At 31.4% G+C, this 17,845-nt stretch overlaps 3 protein-coding genes across 6 annotated transcripts; 2 read left to right on the top strand and 1 right to left on the bottom strand.

The window, feature by feature from the left end:
- Nucleotides 1–14: 14 nt before the first annotated feature.
- Nucleotides 15–1,189, top strand: LOC110996725 (HMG1/2-like protein). Its single transcript, XM_022264542.2, has 4 exons — nucleotides 15–221; nucleotides 328–571; nucleotides 640–819; nucleotides 924–1,189. Exons 1-4 carry the CDS (start codon nucleotides 70–72, stop codon nucleotides 999–1,001), a joined length of 654 nt encoding a protein of 217 aa, XP_022120234.2. The 5' UTR covers nucleotides 15–69; the 3' UTR covers nucleotides 1,002–1,189.
- LOC110996724 (hydroxyacylglutathione hydrolase, mitochondrial) lies at nucleotides 1,171–2,970 on the bottom strand. Of its 4 annotated transcripts, none has more exons than XM_045629284.1 (6): nucleotides 2,841–2,970; nucleotides 2,691–2,749; nucleotides 2,357–2,600; nucleotides 1,950–2,176; nucleotides 1,643–1,875; nucleotides 1,171–1,386 (listed from the first exon to the last, which is right to left on the bottom strand). In XM_045629284.1, exons 3-6 carry the CDS (start codon nucleotides 2,524–2,526, stop codon nucleotides 1,243–1,245), a joined length of 774 nt encoding a protein of 257 aa, XP_045485240.1. In that variant the 5' UTR covers nucleotides 2,527–2,600; nucleotides 2,691–2,749; nucleotides 2,841–2,970; the 3' UTR covers nucleotides 1,171–1,242. The 4 variants fall into 4 exon arrangements, with proteins under 4 accessions (XP_045485240.1, XP_022120233.1, XP_045485239.1 ...); XM_022264541.2 differs by having other exon boundaries at nucleotides 2,357–2,585; XM_045629283.1 differs by having other exon boundaries at nucleotides 2,691–2,934.
- A 756-nt stretch (nucleotides 2,971–3,726) lies between these two features.
- On the top strand, nucleotides 3,727–17,609 carry LOC110996720 (small subunit processome component 20 homolog). Its single transcript, XM_022264532.2, has 14 exons — nucleotides 3,727–3,901; nucleotides 4,156–4,442; nucleotides 4,649–4,982; nucleotides 5,232–6,452; nucleotides 6,568–10,013; nucleotides 10,245–10,409; nucleotides 10,881–11,928; nucleotides 12,229–12,455; nucleotides 13,377–13,542; nucleotides 14,395–14,577; nucleotides 15,098–15,625; nucleotides 15,883–16,071; nucleotides 16,941–17,201; nucleotides 17,354–17,609. Exons 1-14 carry the CDS (start codon nucleotides 3,857–3,859, stop codon nucleotides 17,534–17,536), a joined length of 8,283 nt encoding a protein of 2,760 aa, XP_022120224.2. The 5' UTR covers nucleotides 3,727–3,856; the 3' UTR covers nucleotides 17,537–17,609.
- Nucleotides 17,610–17,845: the final 236 nt, after the last annotated feature.

The raw sequence follows: 17,845 nt of genomic DNA, 5'->3' as shown, positions 1-17,845 counted from the left end.
ATTAAAGTTCGACATACAACAAGAAAACATTTTGTTTGGTATAAACTCGAAGCCGAGAAATAATTTATTATGACAGTACAGAAACTAAACTCGAGTATTTCTGACCACTCAGATGATATGGTTAGTTTACCATCCGATGAAGAGATCTATAGGAGAAAATATCAATTGTTGCTTGAACGATGTGAAGTATTGCAACAGGATAATGAACGAATAGTCAATAGGTTTGCATTTCAATATTACAACTACTACTATTAAACTAATTTGTGTGCTTTTACACGAAGTACAGAAGTGCAATACAAATTTTATATTACTATTTATCTTTTTTAGACTTCATGAAGTTAAGAAAATATCAAAGCGGTATAAAAAGGATATAAAGTTGTTAGTAGAACGTTTGGATAAACATGGCGATTCCTTTAGAACAGCAATTGTGGAAAGTGATATTAAACCCACACACATTCATTCTACTGTTAAATCTAGCAAACCCCAATCACAAGGTGCACGACAAATAGAAAAACCAAGTGGTATGGGTGGTAAAAAACCAGCACCAAAGAGAAAAAGTAAAGGAGATAAGGTAAAAAATTACAATGTGTGTTTGTTAGTGTGATTATTAAACTGAACAAATTTACTAATTTATTACAGCCAGAAAGAGATCCTAATGCTCCAAAAAAACCCTGCAATGCCTTTTTTCAATTTTGTCAAGAGCAAAGACCAGTAGTTTTAGCCGAAACTACAAATGAAATGGGCTCAGAACCTTCAAAACAAGAAGTAACAAGGCAATTGGCTTCACGATGGAGAGCACTGTCAAATGATGAGAAACGAGTAAGATTATTTAATTTTCCCCTGTGGTTTAACTAAAGTTATCTCCTTTTGTCCTTATAAATTATTATCAAAATTCTTACTAAATAGTATTTATATTTTTACAGATATATGTTGCAATGTTTGAAAGATCAAAAGAAAAATATGCAGAGCAAATGTCAGCATATATAAAAAAGGAACAATGAACAATTTGTTTCCATTATTAGTTTTGTGATCCTAAGATATTATTTATTTAATAGCTTCTAATATATTTCTGGTAGGTGAAAAATACCTTAAGGTTTATGTTATATATAAAAAAAAATTAACAATTTGGTAAAAGAGCCACTGTTTGGTCTCAGAAGAAATTAAAAGAACTATTAAAAAAATATTTTAATAACAAGCCAACATTTTCTCCAAAATGGAATATAATTAAATCATAAATGTAATTCAGACTTTAAAATTGTCTTTTTCAAGACGAATTGTCCTCATAGTTTCAATGGGATCTGATCTCTTGGCATGCTCCATTACTGATTCTTCAGTTACTCTCATAAAAGGGTTATATTGTTTCTCTTCAAGAATTGTTGATGGAACCTGTAAATTTTTAAATATTGTAATAACTTTAGTTATAAGTAGTAAATAAATTTATTACTTCTAACTTGATTAAGTATATTTTATTCTTAAGTCTTATTTAAATTTAAAATAAATATTACAGCAGTACTATTTGGGCAATTATTGTATAAATATTTTTAAAAGCAGTTGTATAAGTATTGAGATGGTAGAATGCGTATCCCTATTGCATATAAATGTGCCAAAACCACACTAAATTTAACAATATAAAATGACCTACAGTAGGCTTGCCATCCTGTCTTTGCTGGTGAGACCATTCTATTTTATTCTTAATATGCTCATTTTTGGGCTCCACATATGCTGCAAATTTCAGATTTTGCAGAGTGTATTCATGGCCACAAAATACTTTAGTTTGTTCTGGAAGATTCCCAAGAATATCAATTAAAGCTTTGTGCATTTGTTCAGCAGTGCCTTCAAAAAACCTTCCACAGCCACCCAGGAATAAAGTATCACCTACGACAACAAAAACATTTATTATATGAATATTGATATGCAAATGTATTTCATACAAACTATTGAATATATACCTGTAAAGACAGCAGAATCACTAGATTCTTCTGGACTTGTTACAAAATAACAAATATGACCAGCTGTATGGCATGGTGTAAATAAGCAGAGTACATTCAAGTTGCCAATGTTGAATTTAGAATTATGTTCAATTTTGTGAGTTAATGCTCCAATACGATCATCACCACCATAAACTTGTAAATTGGGAAGCATTTTTACCAAGTCTTCATTTCCTCCTGCATGGTCCCTGTTGAAAGGTATCAGACTACATAAACTATTCAAGAATTATTATGTTAGTTAAGAATATAAATAACAAATATTCCAATATTGAGAAGTTTCATTTAATAGGGGTGCTATTAAATGAAGCTTTTGTCAATGATAAACCTAATTTTTTTTTATCAAATATTAATTGCAAATAAATGCATACCAATGATGATGTGTTGTTAAAATTTTAGTTAGTTTTACACCTTGATCTTGAACCGCCTTTATAACAGTATTAGGTTCAACAGGGTCAACTATAGCCGCTTCTTGAGTTGCCTTATCAACAATCAAATACATGTAGTTATCTTTTAGTGCTGGCAAAATTTTAACATCCATAGTTTTGTATTGGTGATGTTCTTGACTGCTGTGACTTGTGCGTTGATTCCAGACTAAAGCTGAAAGTAAATTTGCTAACATTTATTTTTACATAAATTATATTATAATGGATGGTCATAAATAAATTATTTACATAGATATAAATCCAAGTTGCAAGTACTCACCCTGAAAATAAAGTCTAGTTATTCGCTGTGAAAGGCCGTGCGGCAATGAATTTACGAACCTAGCAAGCATTGAACAAGAAAAAGTTATCAAAAATAATAATAAGATATTGCTGAATTAAAATATAAATTATAATTTTAAAATCAAACTACCTATAAAGTTTAACATAGAATCTACACAAGATAAGAAAGATTTGCTCTTTGATAAAAAATAAATAACTGATAGTTTAATGATTAAAATTTTCTAAAACCTAGATCTAGATCTGTATTCTCTCCGGAAAATTCACAGAAAATATAACAGATATATTTGGACTTGTTAGTGGCTAACACAGATTAGGACTATCGCTAATAGCTATAGATTTCGTCGTGAGAGTTCATGCATACTATTCATAAACATAAATTTAAGCCTTTATTTGGTAACGCTACATAGATTAAAATGTAACGTTTTGTGGATATATTTTAATGCATTTACCAAGTAAGACAAACTTTTAAACAGAAACATATTCTTACTTTCCATCTAAAGTTTATGGTTTACTTTATTCATTTATTTTACAGACTGTTACAACCTTAATCATAGCATATTATTACATTTGAAAATTAATGTGATTTATATTAAAGTAACAACAGTATAAATAATGTACAATAGGTCTGACTAATTTTAATTCAATTTCAAAGTTTCATACCGTTGGAAAGTGGAAACTGTTTTTGAACAAAATAATATTATATAACATTTGTTTATGTTTAAAATTATAATTAATACGTAAAAACTAACGTAAGTCTTACTGCTACGTGGTACTTAGAGGTTGGTACGATACCATCAAATTGAAAAATAGACAATCTCATGGTCACTAATAAATAATGCGTTTTTAGAATCTAAATGAATAGCCTGGAGTCGAGAGATGATGCCTTTACCTTCACCACATAGTAGCAAGAATGGGGTTTGGTTTCGCTGAGTTACGCTATTGTCTGTAGGTAAAATTTGACAGTACTTCTCGAAATGACAACATGGTAATTAAAAAAGTCTAGATGTCAAAAGCACGTGGGGCGACTGGGGTTGACATGTCCGATGTATGTTAAAACAAATGCAAGCCGCGCTGTTTATTATGTGATATTTTTTATTTAAAATGTTTTAAACAATTAATTTCCACAATTAAATAATAAAACACACAATGAAGAGCAAGCCGGTGAAACATAAAACTACAAACACATTTCGTGTAAGTATAACAATGAAATATGTTTGAGGTTGTTAAATTTTGTATAATGAAGAGTAATATAGTATAATTTTTGTATATAATTTTTTCATCATGTTTAATTTGTAAATGCAATTAAATCTTAATATATTCTTGTATGTTATTAATAAATTTAATGATCAATGAAATATTAAAGTCTAGTATTTTTAATCATTTTAACCTTGTATTTTATTATTATTATAATATAGTGGCATGTAAACATAATTTAAAATTTTCAGTTTGTACCGTTTGCGGAACGAATAAATTCAATTGATATCAGACATGCTGCTCTGTATCACATTGAACACAGCAATTCACAACAACCTGGGGAGAATGATACACATTTTCATTTGGCCATACAGAAGTGGCATGCACTTAACTTGACAGAAAATTTTAAAAAGTTTAAAAAGGAAGTTTTTGGTATAATCACAGTACCACAATTAATTCATAGAAAAGATGATGTTTTGGATGTTCTGGAGAAATATTTAAATTTAGAAGATCCATTGTGCCTTCAGCCATTGTTAGAGTAAGGATTTTATGGTTTAACTGTGGTTATTATTATATTGATAATTATAGAAACATTGCTTGGATATTATGAATTGCTAAGGACTATAAATTTCCTTAATAATAATTATATTACATTTTATCTTAAGACATTTTTATTTAAGATTTCTTAATATTTATATAAGAAGATTTACTTTGAAAAACTAATTGGGTTTATTTTTATTTCAGAATTTTAGTGTCGGTTGCAAAAGATTTAAGAAATGATTTCTATCCACATTTTCCAAAGTTCCTTGATATTCTCATCAAATTACTTAATACCAAAGATGCTGAGAAACTAGAATGGACGCTTATTTGTTTGGCTTTTTTGTTTAAAATATTAAAACCTTATCTAAAGAAAGATACTGGTTCTGTTGTAAGTAGGATTGTCCCTCTACTCAGTGAAAATAAACCACAATACATCAACAATTTTGCAGCAGAAAGTTTTGCATTTGTTGCCAGAGATATTAGGGATAAGAACAAGTTTGTTGAAACATTACTCAAGTATTTAAGAAATAATGAAGATGTAAGTAATTATTTCATAATTTAATAGACTTATTTAATAATAATGTATACGTAATTCTTTGAAGTAAGACTATGAACAGACCAAACATAAGTTTTAGTTTTAGAATAGTATATAAGATTGAAATATAGTTTTTGTTCAAAGATAAAAACCTTTATCTATAGTTACCAAGAGTCTTATTTTTTTTTGTTATTATAAAAATCTCTTATTTCCAATTAAATGAGATTATAGGATTAATTTTTATATTTTTAGGCAGTTGCCGGATGTGGTCACCTTCTATTTGAAATAATTAGAGGAGTGGGCAATAAATTTCACAATTGTATTGACACATATCTACCCCTATTATTACAACAGTTGAAAGAAAATATAGATCATCAAAATACTTTATTCAAAATACTTACTCAAACAGTGGAAGACAGTTTACAAATAATATCACACAAAGAGTTTACAATTTTTTGGGATAATGTACTGAAATATACAGAGGAAATTTCAAAGGAAGATGGAAATAAAGGATTAGAATATATATTAAGATTATCTGGACAAGTTATTGAACATTGCAACGGGAAGTATCTACTAAATCCACAACAGTACACAATTATGTTGGTTAAAGTTATTTGTGAACAATCATCTGAATCAGTTCTTGATGTTTGTGCTTCTATTGGAGCTTTATTACTGCTATCTTCAAATATCACATTATCACAGGAACATGCAGGCATACTTGTTAAAGTATTGCTTCCTTTACCATTTCCAAACATTTTAATAAATTTTGTGCAGAATGTTACTAGTTACTCTCAATTTGATATGCACATTTTACCACATTACCTAAACTTTGTCATCCAATCAGACTTTGATCTTGAAGCTATGTCAACCTTATCAAAAATATGTTTAACAAAGTCACCTTTATCCAAGAATGGACTTAAACTTTTTGAATGGGTGAAATACCCGCTAGATTTTGGAAAAGGGCTTCCAGTTGTTATGGAACACTTCAGGAAAGTTCTGAAGGAAGATTTGCAGAATACGGTTGAGAATCCAACTAAACTAATGAATGTCCTATTCTGTTTACCACACATAGAAAGATTAGATGTCGATGAATGCATTAATATGCTAAGTGAGCTTATATCTAAGCTTTTAAATATTTTATCCCAGTATAACTTAGAACATAAACATGATATGAAATTGCACTGTGATACTACTGCTTTATCTATATGTGCTAGAAAAGTCATGTTCATATTAGCAGCCACATTGGAATGTGCGATTCATATATCTGGTTGTAAAAGAATAAATGATATATGTGATATTGAAGCTTTATTGCCGATCATAGTACCATGTGCGGCTGATCCAAACTATCTTGTTGCATTGCATATACTAGATTTATACTTAACAGCATATGATTATGAAAACAAATTGACTTGTACTTTTTTGTCTTTGGTTGATTCATACTTGAGAAGCAATGTATCTTCTCCGTTTCATATTGTAAGTATATTTATAATTACTATGTCTCTTTTATATTGCTTGTTCTGTAAAGTACAGAATAGTTACGTTTCCCTTACAATAAACTGTTGGTTTAGTTAATTCTTTTGTATTGCAGGTAAGATCGCTGACTACACACATCTACAAGTTATTCGAAAATATAGAAGAATTGAGTAAGACTGTACAAGTCGCTTCAGATACTGAAAAGTTAACTATATTTACAAAATGTAACACAGTTGAGTCTATAAAACCTTCGATACAGGAATATAGAACTCAGATTGCCACATTACAAAAAATGGCTTTTAATACCACCCAATATGAACTTGCCAAAGGTACTGATTTCCATTTATTTTCTTTAAATTACATGTTAGGTATATTATACATGAATTTTAAATTACTTTGGGAACCAGTAGTCGAATTCATAGCAGGGTTTGGAAATTCTCTGACCATTGATGAATTTTGGCCTGTTTTTTATGAGGCTCTAGAAAATTCCTTTGTAAATGCCAAATGCAATTTCAAAGTATTTAAATATGATGACGAGTTTGATGGTATGAATGAAATTTTAAAAGATTTATTTGCTGAATACAATAATATTGATGAAAGGCCCGATTTCAGTAACTATAGAAATTTAATGTTAAAGATTATGAATAATTGTATTCATGTATGTGAAGCACGCAATAGGGATGTGGTCACCCTTTTCCTCAAATTTATTGACGAAGAATATCGACGTAACAGTAATGTTCTAAAAATTGATGTCGAAAAACATGATACAAATCAAGTAACGGAAACTGATAATCAAGATATGGAAGTTGATGTTATTAATCCTGACCAAAATGCTGATCTTGATATTCAAGATGATAGTGAACAAGACCCTGTTTCTGGTAAAATAATATTTAAAACACTTATTAATATCATGCAAGTATTGGCCCAGTTTAAAAACCCAAGAGCTCTCTATAAGGAACCAGTCTTTTGGGAACTTTATATGGAATTTTTAAAACATAAAAATCCTGGATTACAAAAGTATGCACTAGACTGTGTTTTGAATTATAAAAATAAAAGTGTTGTTGCGTATAAAACAAATCTGCACAATTTAGTTGATGAAAAGAAATTTAAGGACGAGCTGGCACAGTTTAAAGTTACGAAAGATTCTGATTCTATTCATGCAGAAGACAGAGAACATGTAGTGCCTATAATACTTAGAATATTGTATGGAAAAATGACCTCCAAACTAGGTGCAGACAAGAAGGGGGGTGGTCAAACTAGAAGATCTTTAGTCATGAGATATTTAAGCGGTTGTAATGAATCTGAACTAACAATGTTTATAGAAATGGCGTTCACATATTTTAAAGATTACATGTCTATGCAGCCTAAAGAAATCATGCTGACATTTTCCGATAAAATTGATCTAAAATCTGTGACTAGTCCTGGAAAAATTCACAGTATTTTGAATTTGTTTGACGTTGTAAGAGAATACTTTGGTGGGAGCATGAATGATAATTTACTTTCTCATCTCTTTAAAGTATTTTATGCGGTGTGTTCGCATTTAGCTGCCATCCTGGCACGAGTTGACAAAGTACATGTCAGCTATGTAAAAGTCATGAAACATCTGAGAGTTATTGCATTGTCTATATTAGGAAAACTTTTTGAGCAATTTGATAGATATCCTTGGAGTAAAGATGAGTTACACGTTATATTTAATACCTTGATCTGGCCTTTGTTGCCTCGTCTTCATATTGAAGGTATTCACAATCCAACAGCTTTGCTAAAGCTATTCAATACATGGTGTCTGAATCCCCGGTATTATGTTTTACTTATCACCTGCCCCGAAAATAATGAAGAACTGAGTCCTTTACCTGAAATTTTCAAGCTTTTACTGGTTCCAAAAAGCGCTCCTGGCGTAGTTAACGCAATTTTGGATATGGTTGAAAAATTATTAACTTTAACCGAAGACGAAGAAGAAAAAGAAATACCACCCCTAGAATCTTTCAGCACATTGGAAGTCAAATGTGAAATGGATTTAAATTTTGGAAGTAAAATATTAATTCCACATTTATCTGGTATCCTGGAAGTGATGAAGAGGCGTATAGCCAATTCGGCTAAATCGAACACAGTTAATAAAAGGGACTTGCTAATATTGTCCCGTGTTACAGAAATGGTCACAACACCCGAAATGTGTGACGATTTGTTGAATTTACTTTTGCCCATACTAGTTAAGAAAGTTTGTATGAATATGGCTGAAGAAAATATGGAGCACGCTGTGACTACTATTATTAATCTTTTAGGTCACAGCACAAATCCTCAGCAGTATATTAAAAGTATAGGCGTTCTGTTTAATAAAGTCAGTTTAGTAGAAGTTCGGAAGCTCCTAATCAAACTGCTCTTCTCAATGTCAGAGAATTCAACAGCCAACAAAGAAACTCTGACAAAAATAGCTGACGTTATTCGTGAAATGAATGCTTTCAATAAGAGATGGATTGACCAACCTGATTTTGACAGAAGATTAGATGCTTATAAGAAAATATATCAAATGTTGGACGCTAATGAGATTGATATTGACCTCGCGATTCTCATCGTTAACAACTGTTTCTATTTTATACGGACGGAAAAAGATATAGGATTACGTGATAGTGCCGGTCTATGTTTAAAAAGGATACTTCCTAAATTACTCATGAAATACAGATCCACATCTGAAGGTCAATTCTTCGTTAGAGATACGGTTTTATCTTTGATATCAACTGGAATTCGGGATAAGAAAAACGATGTACTACGAAATGAATGTTTGACAATACTTGGGGAATTGACACGAGAATGTCCCGATGCTGACGTCGTTCTCTCCGACTTAGCACCGTTAGCAAACAAAGAAGACGTTGAGGTGGACTTCTTTGAGAATAGCTGTCATCTACAGCTACACAGACGCGTTAGAGCGTTGCTCAAGTTTTGTAAAGTCGCCAGAAAGATGATTAAATGTCCTACTCCTAGGACCCTAACTAACTTCATACTACCACTAGCATCTATGTATATTTGTGACGATACATATTCAGATAAAAACACACTTATTGATGCTTGCATAGAAGTGATATCTACATGTTGCAAATTGTTACCCTGGTACCACTATGAAGTTATTCTGAAACTTTATTTGAATAAAATGAGATTTTCGACGGAACATCAGAAGCAATTAACACGAATACTAACAGCAGTTTTAGATGCTTTTCATTTTGATTTTTCGAAAGTTAAAAATATCGAACTACCAAAATCGTTATTGGATGGTATAAAAATTGACAAAAATGTTAAGAAAATAGAAGAAATTAAAGAAAATTCAGAAGTTTTAGAGGGTGAAAATATAAGTAAAGATATAACCACAGAAGATAATGAAGAGGATGTCCGAAGTGAGAACGGCGATAAAGAAGAAGAACATGAGGATATTGAGGATAATGAACCGGAGGCTGTAACAGAAGCTAAAGAATCTAATATTCCAGCCTTTGAGAGAGTGACAAATGTATCACCTTCCGTAGCTAGTAGAATCATTAAGTCATTATCATCTGGATTACTACCCCAACTTAATCGGTGAGTTATTTTTGGTTTGTATGATAAAATTCGATACTGATTTAAACCTAAATTTAAGAAACATTTTAATGATTTGCAGTATTTATGATACACTACAGATAGTGACTTGTTATCCAAAAAAACTCGTTTACCTGTGCTCACAGGCTTCCAATAGGAATGATTCAGTTTATATAAATAAGGTATATTAAAATATAGTCTAGTTTTCGATTTATATGGCTTCTGATATTTCAGAGCAATTGGCAAGCTAACGGAACACGAAGAGTCGCACAAAGTGAATCGTCGTCGAACGGGCTTAGTGAGACAAGAGGAAGACATGTTACGGGTCCCTGTTGCGCTCGCACTTGTTAAGTTACTGCAGCGATTGCCTGGAGATATGCTTAAACATCAATTACCTGGGTATGTTTTGATTATAGTATTGTCTCTAATTAACATAACTTTTACATATTTAAAGAAAACACTTTTTCAACGGATCGAAGCTATGTATTATTATAATTTTATAATTATTTAAATAATTTTAAACTTTTCGACGTTTCGCGCGCTTTTCAGCGTGCATGGTCACGCACGTGGCACGTCATTAATTATAAATTTATAATAATACATATATGAAATATGTATTATACGTATAGATTATTTTTACGATATTAACCTTATTAGCAATCATAAAATCTATTAATATTAGTGTATATAGTTTAAAAAAAGATACACTAAAACTTTGATTTAAGAAAAACATATATAAAATAAATAAAAAGGGTGTAAGTGAGTATATTGTAATGCTTCATCATTCAATCAAATCAGTTTCAGTTCAATCCAAGATTTATTTATTTTTTATTTTTTTTATTTTACTTAAGATAAAACTTGTCTTTCCAGAATCATAATTAAACTATGCTCATTCCTAAAATCGCCCCTCAAGCAAGTGAGAATCGCTGCTCGAGACATTGTAAAAAAAATTATGATAACCGTTGGGCCAAAATACCTCGGTGTATTACTTGAACATTTGACTCTTCTACTGACGAGGGGTTTCCAAGTTCATGTATTAGTCGCAACAATCCACTCGGTTCTTGATGCACTTAAGGCTGATTTCAAACCTGGTGACATCAACGAAAACCTGAAGTATATCCTCAATGTCTGCATCAACGATCTTTTCGGACAGCTATCCGAAGAAAAAGAAATAGAGAAATTGCATTACAAAACACCTGAAGCGAAACCGAGCAAAAAAAGTTATGTGACTCTCATGATTGTTTCCCAAAATATCACCCAAGAGGGTCTGATAAAACTTCTCCTGCCGTTTAAGGAGGTTCTGCAAAAGCACTACTCAAAGAAAGTGGTTGTCAAAGTCCAAGATGCTCTGATGCATATTAGCAGCGGATTGGTGACGAACAAATTCATTGAGATCGAATCACTTTTCGTATTCCTTCACGGCATCGCATCGGAAAGTATACCGGAATTCGTATTAACCGCACCAAAAAGAGTGTTGACCGAGGCTCAGAAAGAAAGGATTCTAAGAGCTAAACCCGATTGTTTTATAATACCAGAAATTCCGAAAAGGAACAAGGAGTCTCAAGCGCGTCACGTCAAAACGTCTACGAAGACGAACGCGCACGTTCTAGTCGAATTCAGTTTGAATATCCTGTACATCATCTTAAAGCGGGAGAAGGTGCCAAGGGTGGATTGTAAGGCCTTCGTGGATCCCCTCATACCACTGTTGGTTGATGCCATTCAGAGTGACCACGTGAAAGTAATAACTGTGGCGCTTAAATGTATTGCGACCTTATGGACTGTTAGGATAAGTACGCCGACTTTGGAAGATATGGTGCAAACTATTGTCAAAACGATCTTTTCAATTCTTCACAAATATGCAACATTTGAGATCAGCAAACAGAATGATAATTATCATCTGGTTAGGACTGCGTTTAAGGTACAGTAACTTTTTTTTATTTGATTAAATGCTGGTTCAATCTTTGATTAAATTTTAATTATGATATATGATACTAATTTTTGAAGTCTGATGTCTGCTTTGTACGTTAATACGTACCTGTTTTTACCGGTAGAACGATTTACTTACGGCGAGATTTTTTTTAATGTATGGCAATAGTTATAACTTTATGCCCATGAAAAGTTTAATTTGTAACAATGTTATAAAATTTATGAATGGCGGGGAATATTAATTTCTTCAAATATGAATTTTGTTTAAGGTTTATATTTTCTTTTAATTCAGGCAGTAACCGTGCTCGTACGTAACGTAAAATATTACACATTAGAAGCTGACCAACTAAGAATATTGTTATTATACGCTGAAGGTGACTGTCAGAATGACGAGAGACAGGCGAACTCATTTTCACTGCTAAAAGCAATTTTGGAAGCGAAATTAGTTTCGACAGAATTGCATGAAGTAATGAAGGCAGTGTCGAAAATATGTATTTTGAGCGAATCTGCAAGATCAAGGTGCGTATTTATAAATACAGTAAATATTGCATGTCGGCCTACCTATTCTATTTAAAGCCGTTATTTTAAAATCTCTGTCATGAAGTCCGCAGTTTCTAGGCGTCCGCGCTACATTGACAAATGACAATACGGTTGGAGATATGATATGTATGTCGCAGCCAACTAGCTTAATTAGCCGTTTAATTAATGGCCTAGCCTTCTATGTAAAAAGCTACACGCTAGCACCCTGATTTCAGCCGTAGCGTTGATTTCAACATTTGATTTGGCCGGCCTATCAAATCAAAAAAATCTGGCCTAGGCCCTTGGGCATTCGTACGATTCCTACGTATATTTCTCACCCATCACATGTCACAGTGACACAGTGACCTACTACTACGATGAAACATCTGACATAACAAATATTACTTTAAAAATTAAATTGCTGGAGTCACCCAGCTAAGTTCATATTATTATTGTCACTACTCACTACACTCTTCCATTGTACTTGTTGCTTTTCATTAAACTTTGGAAAACACCATCAAAGTTGTGGTTTGCCGACGCCGTGTTGACAGCTGAAAGAGTTTCGACGTTAGCCTAGGCTAGGTAGCAAAGAGTGGAACTAAATTTAAATAAATTAGTCAACTGGCTAGGCAAGTTATGAAACGTCATCCAAGTCATTTGCCTAGATGTTTGATCAACTGGCTGAATATCTTCAGGTCGCTAGTTAAACAGCGCTGTTTAATTAAAAGGCTAGGCTGTTAATTGAACGGCTAATTAAGTTATTTGGCTGCGACATGTATACGTTGATATGTTACTCACTTTGTGTCTTACTTGCGTGTTAGTTTCATAGTTATTATATCCATAAATCGGTGCCATATTTGTCTCTGATTTATGCGAATTGTACATTTAAATAAAATTGTAATTAATACATTTTGATCACAGAGATGACGCTAGAGGAATATTTGTGACGTATTTAACAAATTACTCGCCTGGGAAACGAATGGAGAAATATATTCAGTTCTTCTTGAGCCAACTCAATTATGAATTGCAACACGGTAGAGAGTCATCTTTGAAGTTTTTGGAAATGATTATTAATAAACTAGATAGGGTAAGTATTTATACTGTTATTATAAATATTTATTGTTTATTAATAAAATTTAAAACTTATTTATATATATATATATATATATATACGCACATTTGTTATATAACACGAGAAATTTATTGTATTTAAATCGTGAAAATCAAAGACGATTTTTGTACTGTCATAGACAATATTGTACTTTAGTAGTCCTTCGAAGAGGTGAATCTTTTGGTCAGCTCGGAATAAACTTTACATTGTAATTCTTACATTACCATTATTAAATTAGACAATTTATATGACAAAAACTAAATCTAGTAAGAGGCTTTCGCAAACTGACTCCACCAATCATAGGACAAATTGGCACCTTATATGTCGATGGCAAAAAATATCGCACTGATTCGAAATCTATTCACTTCATGGAGTGCGTAATTGAGTGCGTATATAAAACGCACTCATCAGTCGCTCGTACGTTGAAGGAGAAGATTGTCTTATTGAAAATAATGAAGAAATATATAAAGAGCTCTAAAACTGGAGTAATAATTTGACATACTTTTTAATATCTATCTATACTATCGACATATTTGTATGTTCGCAGAGTGAATTCACAGTAGCGATATTGTGTATTATGTTTTTAATATTATATATAAACTTTATTATATTTATTAAATGATTCTCGAAATTATCGTATTGGTATAGTCTGTAAGGATAATGTATGTATTTTTGTAATAAATAAATATTTTATCATTTATCTCACATTCACATGATAGAATTTAGTAATATGTAAATGAATTTCTTTTTACAATAGATGATTTCTACTCTGCCAAAAAGTATGGGTCATAGGTTAGCACAGTTCAATATACAAAATATTAATTTCAGGTATTTCTTACAAAGAATAGTGAATTCATAATGGTATCATTAGGTGCTTGTATGATGAACGATAGCTCGCCGGAATGTCGTCAAATGGCGGCCAATTGTATTGAGACTTTGTTAAAACGTGCCTCTTCTACGGAGAGAAATAAACTGTTCCAACTAGTATTGCAGTTGTTTGAGGATACACAGGTATGTAAAGAGTTATCCAAGAATAGTATATTTTTTCATTTGGCATTAAAATAAACGTCACAAACCATTCTTTATTTGATACCTCTTTGAGTAGATAAGGCTAAATTTTTCGATAAATATCTATATATATATATCGAAGTTGGTAAATATACAGATGTCGCGCAATGGATGAATAATATTGCACCTATGTGTATAATATCCTGTGGCGGTTCAGATAAATACGTTTTATACTTAGTATAAGTCTATAACATAAGATATTTTAGAAAATCCAAATAACACTGTAATTTTCTGTGGAGTTTTCCAAATTAAACAATATAAAATTTTATTTTACTAAACTTTACTACCCGCAAGTTTATTATCCATTAATTACGACACATTTGTATATTATATATTATTTAATAAAAGTTTAATATTAGGATTTTAATTTTTTCGTATATAACGAAATAACACAATCTTTAAAAAAAATTCTAGAAATAGAAATACTAAATATATCTGTCTGATATGCGTTTTATATTTTTAGCCAATACACTTCGAACTAGCCGCTCAACTTTGCATACGTTTTGTGAACGTTGAGAGCGAAAACTTCAAAACTCGTATCGAGACAGTTCTTTCCATACTTAGTGGGAAAATTCTTCTCCTCAGCAACGATATAACTGAGGGTCGCTTCGTAAAGGTCCGATTGGACGACACGGGAAAATCGGACGAGGACAAACAAAAAGAAAAAGACCATAGTCTCATACAAATACTGAATTTAATTGACTCCATATCAATGAATTGTCCCTCCAGTTTGGGAGATCCAAAATTTGTATCCGAATACGATGATATTGGCCAATATTGTCAAGTATTACTCGCGTATCCTCACGCTTGGGTCAGGCTTAGGGCGGCGAAAATTTTAGGCCATATTTTGAATAATATAGACGTTGATGCTTTTAATGGTAACAATGAAAGAGGTTTTATATATTGTGATACGGAGGATAATATAAAAAGCCTTGTGTTGGATTTGTGTGCGCAGTACACGCCTAATGTCGGGAAGGATATGGCTGATCAGGTAATTTTTAGCTATATGAAATTATATAATGAATAATTTTCGTAATAATTAAATGAATTAATGTATGGAAAACTTAGCGCTTATGATAATTTTTAGGGCTACTTACATTATTTTTTTTTCGGACCCAAGATTAGAGATATAGTTTTTAACTAAACAAATTTTGATGAATTTTGTGTATTTGGTGTAACAATTTATTTAACAATAAAACTGAATCAGTATGATTGTTTTGAATGTTGATGTATTTTTTCCAATTTCAGGTGACAGAAGTAATGTTCCAAATACTAAAACTAGTACATTCATTACCGAGGTTTAGGCTAGCAAATAAAATTCAAAAGGATGACTTAGAAATTGACAAAATAGCTAAAGTTAATATTAGATGGATTTTATTTAAACTGCGAAGAGCGATCAATGCAGAAGTCGCTAAGGCACCAATGTGTATGAATATTGTAAGTTAAATAAATTTAAGAGTTATACAGTATAGTTATTTTTTATATAACATAATAAGCAGTAAAAAAACGTCCTAAAATATAATAAGAAACTAGCCTTATGGAATAAAAAAAATTTGATTAAGGTGTATAGAAATTAAAAAAGAGTGAGTTAGAAGTTATACTTCTTTGGCTTATGGAAAAAAATGATAAATAATAAAATTAATGAAAAAGATTTTATTTAAATAAATAAATTATAAGTAAATACTATCACCGTCCTATATGAAATTGATTTAAAAACACCAAAATAAAATTTATTTATTCACACTGTTTAATTGTACTGTTACGAAACACGTGTTCTAAATATAAAAATTTTTACGATGGGCGCGTACACCAACAGGTGTTGGTGTACGCGCCCATCGTAAAAATTATATAAAAGTATAATTATATAAAATAATATAGTATGATTATAAAAAAGTAAAAATTCACTTTCATCATTTTTCTCCATCGCACCAAAAGAAGTATAACTTCAAAAAAAAAAACTTTCTCAGTCTATGGAATGGAAATTGACGATTTAAATAACATTTTATGTTTAAAGAAAAACACTTTTTAACGGATTATAGTTATGTATTATTGTATTTAAACTTATAATTATTTGTACATAATTTAATACTTTTTGACATTTAACACCTTTGTCTTCAGTCACCGTGACCACGCACGCTGTAAAGCACGCGAAACGTCGGTTTAAATTTAAAATTATGTACAAATAATTATAAGTTTAAATACAATAATACATAACTATAATCCGTTAAAAAGTGTTTTTCTTTAAATGTGTAAAAGTTATGTTAATAAAAGACAATACAACATTTTATGTCCTTACAAATTTTTAGAGGACTGCAATCTTCACAATGTGGCTCCACTTTATTGGTCTCGTAGAAAGCGAAGATTTAAACAAAGTGGTGGATGTAATTCTGCCTCCCATAGTTCGGGAAGTCTCCACGGGTGATGCGGCAACACCGGCGTCGGTTGCTAAGCAACTGGCGGGGAGATTGGGGAAGAAGTTGAGACGAAAAATTGGCGAGATTGAATATGGAAAATTAGCTGCTGATGTGCAAACAAAATTGAACATAAAACGAGCTGAGAGGAAAAAGGTGATTCATGATTGTTTGTTTGATCGTATTTTTAACTTATGGCTTGATTTTTAAATAAAATGTTTCTGTTACTGCATTTTTTAAGTCCCAAGCTAATGCTTAATGTAGTTGGAGCAATTTTACCCTTTTGTAAACACAAAATATCCTTTCAGATCTTATTACAAGAGAAAGTATTGAATCCGGAAAAGGCAGCAAAGAGGAAACTTCAGTTGCGTGAGAAGAAAAAGCAAGCGAAACGGGTAAAATTAGATTCCATACACGGAAAACGGTCTAAAGGTAGAAAACGTAAGGCGGAAGACATAGATATTGAAGATAAATTACTTATGGAGGAGTAAGAATTTAGGTTTAACTTATACTGGTAAAGTGTTAAATATTGAAATTGTAAATATTGTTAAATATAAATCTATATAAATAGAAGTAGTTTTATTTACTATGAGACAACATTATTTCCAATCAAAAGAATAGTTTTAATCTGGCAGCAGTTGCGAAAACAATAAGGCTTTCGAACCGATTCGTTCCAATGACTTTTCTTTGCTTTGACAAAACCAAATATATATTGTTTAAGAAAGCCCTTTGTGGCTTATGTATAATACATATGTCAACAAAATAAAAAAAATATTCATATGGTTTTGACATTTACAGGT

Source organism: Pieris rapae, chromosome 8, assembly GCF_905147795.1.
Source record: "Pieris rapae chromosome 8, ilPieRapa1.1, whole genome shotgun sequence".
Taxonomy (NCBI): domain Eukaryota; kingdom Metazoa; phylum Arthropoda; class Insecta; order Lepidoptera; family Pieridae; genus Pieris; species Pieris rapae.
This window is presented reverse-complemented; position numbering and strand designations above follow the sequence as displayed.

Coding starts and splice junctions, on each gene's coding strand:
- LOC110996725 (XM_022264542.2), top strand. CDS start 70: ATGACAGTACAGAAACTAAACTCGAGTATTTCTGACCACTCAGATGAT. Junction 222..327: donor AATGAACGAATAGTCAATAG/GTTTGCATTTCA, acceptor TATCTTTTTTAG/ACTTCATGAAGTTAAGAAAA. Junction 820..923: donor TGTCAAATGATGAGAAACGA/GTAAGATTATTT, acceptor ATATTTTTACAG/ATATATGTTGCAATGTTTGA.
- LOC110996724 (XM_045629283.1), bottom strand. CDS start 2,760: ATGCTTGCTAGGTTCGTAAATTCATTGCCGCACGGCCTTTCACAGCGA. Junction 2,601..2,690: donor AACTAGACTTTATTTTCAGG/GTGAGTACTTGC, acceptor AATAAATGTTAG/CAAATTTACTTTCAGCTTTA. Junction 1,387..1,642: donor GACAGGATGGCAAGCCTACT/GTAGGTCATTTT, acceptor AAAAATTTACAG/GTTCCATCAACAATTCTTGA.
- LOC110996720 (XM_022264532.2), top strand. CDS start 3,857: ATGAAGAGCAAGCCGGTGAAACATAAAACTACAAACACATTTCGT. Junction 12,456..13,376: donor AGCGAATCTGCAAGATCAAG/GTGCGTATTTAT, acceptor TTTTGATCACAG/AGATGACGCTAGAGGAATAT. Junction 17,202..17,353: donor AACGAGCTGAGAGGAAAAAG/GTGATTCATGAT, acceptor ATATCCTTTCAG/ATCTTATTACAAGAGAAAGT.